General features: G+C 41.5%; 1 protein-coding gene across 1 annotated transcript in view; it reads right to left on the reverse strand.

Moving 5' to 3' along the window:
- CFAP61 (cilia and flagella associated protein 61) overlaps positions 1 to 5,845 on the reverse strand; it is a 212,707-nt gene that overhangs the window by 165,913 nt on the left and 40,949 nt on the right. The window contains exons 9-10 of the mRNA XM_018576639.1: positions 3,699 to 3,793; positions 1,425 to 1,508 (exon numbers count right to left, since the gene is read on the reverse strand). Coding sequence (XP_018432141.1) covers positions 1,425 to 1,508; positions 3,699 to 3,793 — 179 coding nt within the window. The remainder of the gene's footprint in view (positions 1 to 1,424; positions 1,509 to 3,698; positions 3,794 to 5,845) is intronic.

Genomic DNA, 5,845 nt, shown 5'->3' on the forward strand with positions numbered 1-5,845 from the left:
AAAGTACCGCAGCGCTGAATACTGAAAAATGGCCTGGATGGGAAGGGGGTTTAACACCGCGGATGTCAACTGGTTAAGCTGGCCATACACCTATAGATTATCTGCAGATTTTCTATGGTCAGATGGAATAAGTGCAACAGATTCCTCCATCAACGCTAAACTGTGTGGATGGAGGAATCTCCCGCTGGGCCAAGCTTCAGTATCTTGCTGGTTGGCCCCGCTGGCTCTCAAAACACCTGAACAATGCCTGCATCCAATCAGATTGTTCTGGTATTTTGAGAGCCAGCGCGGCCGACTAGCAAGATAGTGAAGCTTTGCCCAGCGGGAGATTCCTCCATCCACACAGTTTAGCGTAGATGGAGGAATCTGTTGCACTTTTTCCATCTGACAATAGAAAATCTGCAGATAATCTATAGGTGTATGGCTAGCTTTAGTTAACCTGTGAAATACTTCTGTATGAATAACTTGTCCTGCATGCACTGTTCAGAGGATGAGGATGTCAAAGATAAACCAGAAAAAAAGATGTAGAGTATATTTTCTAACTTGTGCTGACATTGCAACCAAGCAGAGGGTTCACTGTTTCACATTTCTGGGGATTGCACGGTTTTATGCCCCTTTTGGGATAAGGTTCATTACCTCATTTTTAAACCTACAAACATACAGGAGATCTAGGCCAGGATCCTGCCAAATACCTGTTACATCTGCAGGACATTCCTAGATTGCGTTACCATAAAGTCCTGCGGCCAAAGCTAGCATCCAGCTACTATGGCAACAGACCATCCCCACTTTGATGGCAACACAATGACATCAAAAATATGACGGCACTCCTCCTGAAAACAGAACTATTTTAGCTGGTCAGGCTTCTTAGGTTGCAATCCCGCTCTAGGTTCGTTTGCCAGTCGTTCAGAAGGACATTTATGGGGGCAGTGTGGTGGTGACCCTCTTATCATGCCACCCCTCTCCCTTGCCTTACTGATCTTAGTTTTTCCTCCTTTATCTAGTCCCCTTATTCTTCTTTTGCCCTATGTTTGCTCACTTTACTTTCCTCTGTTTTGACCTTCTAGGTCACTTTCTTTCTTGTTCCCTGCCTCTACTTCCTTCCAGATTTTGGAGATTTTGGGAAGTGCTTTTTTTGGTAGTAACAGAAATAAGCGACATTTCTGTTATTAGTTGAGATACTTGAATGCATTTTTAAGGTTTAACTCCTGAGTTTAGTGTCACTTTAAATAAAGTATTTACATTAAAAAAAACATAAAAGTGAGGATTGATTGCTCTATACATGGAATGACCAGAAGCTCCTGTGCAAAACTTCCATTAGAAAATACAGACAACCTTACAGAGAGACTCTAGTGACATCACATGGTGATATTATGGAATTTCCTATACCATATATCCCTTAACGGAGGTATAATTTAAGCACGTACATCTAGATCAGATTGTGCCTCTGTAATTTCCGATGTGTTGTTTTCATTTGCAGAGGTGATTATATCATCTTGATTTAAAACCACCTAAAATAACATAAAATATCAAAATTAATTAACACAGAACTTATAATGCATAATAAAGAACATATAAAATATACCCAAATTTCCAAAAAGCTGAAAAGGCATTGTTATTGTGATAAAGGGTAGTGTATATACGCAGTATACCCTGAGAAAGGTAAAATTAATAATCAAGCAAAGATTTAAAGGAGAACTATGAGGTGAGTGAAAATCGCTCATCCTCATAGTTCTAGCCGAGCTGTGACAATTAAACTGTCACATGTCGGCTCAATAGATCGGGAATTGATCGAACACATCGCTCGCTCACTTCTCGATCCTGTCCCTGCAGAGAGCCATGACTGTCACTCACGGCTCCCTGCAGGGATTCCCAACCCCCCTGTCCAATCCCCCAGCGCTGACTGGCGGAACGGACGGGGAGGGGGCGGGTACAGCTGGCTCTGCCTCTAGATAGGCAGAGCCAGCTGTTAATCACGCAGCTGGGTGGATCTCGACAGTAATGTCGGGATCCGTCCTGGCTGCGGCGGTCTCAGTATAGTGCGGTATACTGAGCTTTGAGTCACGGGAGGACGCTAGTTTGTGTCCTCCCGTGACCCTGGAGAGAACTATGAGGAAAAGCACTGACCTAATAGTTCTCCTTTATGGGGAATTTTATACAACAATAAATGGGAGGTTTAGCAGAATACTTATACTTAGAATTTGTATTTCTGTCCATTGAGTCCTAAGATTTACACAGCTCTGCCACACAGCACAGTCCTGTCTGGCAGGGCAGAAGACCAATTTTGTTCCTGCTGTAGTTCAGCAAGCTGCACTGAACGCATGGCCACTGATGTTGATGAGGGAGAACAGTGCTGATGCAGCAATTGTTGCACATTGTACCGTTTACTTTTATTTTTCTTGTTTAGAACTTTTTTGTGATGTCATGAGCGTCCTCTTGGCGCAGTGCAATGCGGTTGTACTAGGCACTATGCTGCACTGAAAAAAGTACTGCACGCAGTACTTTTTCAATGCATACCACCACAATGTGGTAGTGTGAACTGAGCAGATTCAAAACAAGGCATCGGGTTTTAATGGGCCCTAACAGGTCTTGTCCCTCCCCCAGCTTGTGACTAGTAAAAGGAAAACAAGCAGACTCGTATTAGCATGCTCCTTGTTAGCACTGCAGCATGACTGATTGGTTCCTTGTGCTGCTTCTCCTTGTCCCAGACTGAGCTTTGCAGTACAAAAGACTGCAAGTACCAGGTCAAATTCAGGTACTTATGTTGTTTGCATTAAAACAAATAATTTTAATGATGTATCAATGATGTGATATTGACGTCAAAATGTTTTAAAGCTACTATAAATCCTGATCAAATCACTTACAATGGATGCTGATCCTTAATGTTTAAAAGTTTTAGCCTCCTGTAGAATCAGCTCGTCCCCTGAGCACTGGGCCCGATATTCTGTTTTAGGGTGGTTCCTTTGCCTTGCAGGGTGAAGTCACCCTTGTGTGTGCTGGTAGGCTGTGTGTGTCTCCATAAACACACAGGCACAGCAAGGCAAGCCTCCCTTCTCCAAACTAGTTGACAGACAGCATCTGGAGATCGCTCTGTCCCTTGTGATCTTGTACCAAACAGGAAGCTCAGGGAAGCTGAGCTGAGAGCATTGGAGTCAACTGTTTGGAAAGATGATGAAGTGTTTGGGAAAAAATGAAAAAAAATACTTTGCTGGGCAATGTATATTTGTTTGATTTGGATTCATTATTGAAAAAAGTTTGAGAGTTTAATATTACTTTAAAGTTGCGTTCATTTATGCCTGTTTGACTGGCTGGAAAGACGTTACTTTTTCCTAGAGCTTGCCGCCTACTAGTAAATCTGAAAAAAAAAATCACAGCCCATATTTTATATATACCTTATAAAAAAGAAATATAAGGAAACATTTTACAAAATCATTTTGAACAAAAGAAAAAGAAAACATACAATAAACCCTCACTACATTCCCTTTAATAAGATGTAGTGCCTAAAGGAACTCTAAGGGATCTGAAACAGCACTTCAGCTTGGTAGGTAATGTAGCTGTCACTTGCAAAGATAAAATATACAACTGGCCTAAATTATGCAGGGCAGTTTTTTCTAAATGCTTCTTCATAGGAGCATATTGAAATGAAGACTAGGACACATGCAGATTTCAGTATGAGATATAATAATGCAATTATTATTTACCTTCTCATCTGTCTCGTGAACACTGATGACGTCTGACAGCTGCGATAATTTGGATCCTGACCTTTGACTTGCTTGTCTGCTTATTATTACATCTTCTGGAAGACATTCATGATATATACATCAAACAGTGAGAAGCAACTGGTAATGGGTTAAGGATAATTAATTAAGAAGTGATTTCATGTTTACTTTCAGAAATTAATTAAAGAGAAGGCTAGGGCAGAGTAGAGCAGTGTACCAGATCCTGGCTTCTATCAACAATTATGGATTATCTATGTGTAATGTTCCCACTACAAACAAGGATAACAAAATTTTCTGCGAATTACATATATCTTTTAAGTGATTACGCTGTAATGTCTGTCTTTTTAGCAAGGGGGAATTAGAAATAGGAGATATACAGATTTTGCCCAGACAGCTCCAAAAAAGTCATGTCTGGCTACAAATGAAGTGCACATTATAACAGGATGCTCAAGCAGAAGCATAAGCAACATGTACAATAACAGTAAAATCTTCATTACCAGATGGTAGTATGTGTATTTACCATAAGGCACTCTTGAGTCAGTGACTGTGTGAAGAAATATAACTAACATTGTCTATTGTTTAAATTAATTTTTAGCCATTGGCAGGCCAAAATTTAGTGCACAGCCCACCATTAACCCTGCACAGCCACCTGAGAGTCCGCAGAGCCCACCATAGACCCCGCATAGTCCACCAAAGAACCTGCACATCGACTTGAGAGTCTGCAGAGCCCACCATAGGACCTGCACAGCCACTGGAGAGTCTGCACAGCCCACCAAAGACCCCGCACAGCCCACCAAAGAACCTGCACAGCCACCTGATAGTCTGCACAGACCACCATAGAAACTGCACAGCCACCGGAGAGTCTGCACAGCCCACCATAGACCCCACACAGCCCACTAAAGAACCTGCACAGCCACCATAGATTCCGCATAGCCCAGCTGAGATTTATAAGCTAGAAAAATGTGTTTATAAACCCAAAAACCATCGGATTAGTGCAACTGCAGTCAAAACTTTCTTTTAGTTTTGGATAGATTGGAGAGGGATTAGAATTCCTGCCACGTTTTTATTGTTGTTTGTGTCCCCATTAAAGTGAGTCACCCTCACTATTTGTCTTGGTGACTGTTATAACTGAAAGTGGGGGAAAAAAGCCAAAATTTGGGTTGTCACCAGAACAGGAATAGATGGAAAATCTTCCAATGGGGGCACTAGTTTTGATCACTCAGCTAACCACCACTTCCCTCTCTTTGGAGAGATTTCCTCTCACTTCCTGTAGTGGCTATTAGACAGGAAATTAAGGGGAATATACCCAATAGGACACAGATGTAAAATAAATAAATAAAAAGCTGATGGAGTTATAACCCTCCTTTACGCTATTGAAAACTAGGAAAAAAAGGACACTTCATTTCTGGCTAAATCAACAAGTATTATTCTGCACTTGCCGAAAATGTTATCAGCCTGAAAAATTAGAACCAATGTAGGCACAACATCTAAGGACTGTAAAACGAGAATATGTTACATTTTTGATCTTGGGGTCAGTTATAGTATAGACAGGCAAGGCATATGCAGGAACTGTAACTACTAGTTACCCTAGATTTTATGGTAACATAAGTCATAACACTACAATTAACCCTACGCCTAACTGTAAACCTTGGTTTATCCTGAAGTTGGCCCCATACTTGGCTATGTAATGCTAAGTAGTGTGAATGGGTGAATCTCCCCTGCTGGGCCATTACATTCTGACAACTGGTGCCCACAGCTGTCCGCATACCCGAACAGGACAACAGCTTATTGGCTTCAGTGTTCAATTTTTTTCGCTTGACTGATAAAAGTCGTTGAAAACTTGACTTTTGCTGAACAGAATAATCCTGACATGGCCACTGACACCTCGGACAAAATTCAAACAGCGTATGGCCAGTTTTGGTCTCAAGTCTGGACACAATTAGGTAAAAAAAATCTGGCCAAACTTTACAGACATAGGTGCCAGAAAACTAACTCCTGGAAAATGAGTCGTCATTGGGGCTGTCTCGGGACAAGGCCAGGGAAAAAAAGCTCCTGGAACCAGAGCAGTCAACAATATTAGCTGTTAATAATGTAGAAGGTTTAACAACAATTTAAAATGGTACCCAGGC

The sequence above is a fragment of the Nanorana parkeri genome, unplaced genomic scaffold (assembly GCF_000935625.1).
Source record: "Nanorana parkeri isolate BGI_ZX_2015 unplaced genomic scaffold, ASM93562v1 scaffold72, whole genome shotgun sequence".
Taxonomy (NCBI): Eukaryota; Metazoa; Chordata; class Amphibia; order Anura; family Dicroglossidae; genus Nanorana; species Nanorana parkeri.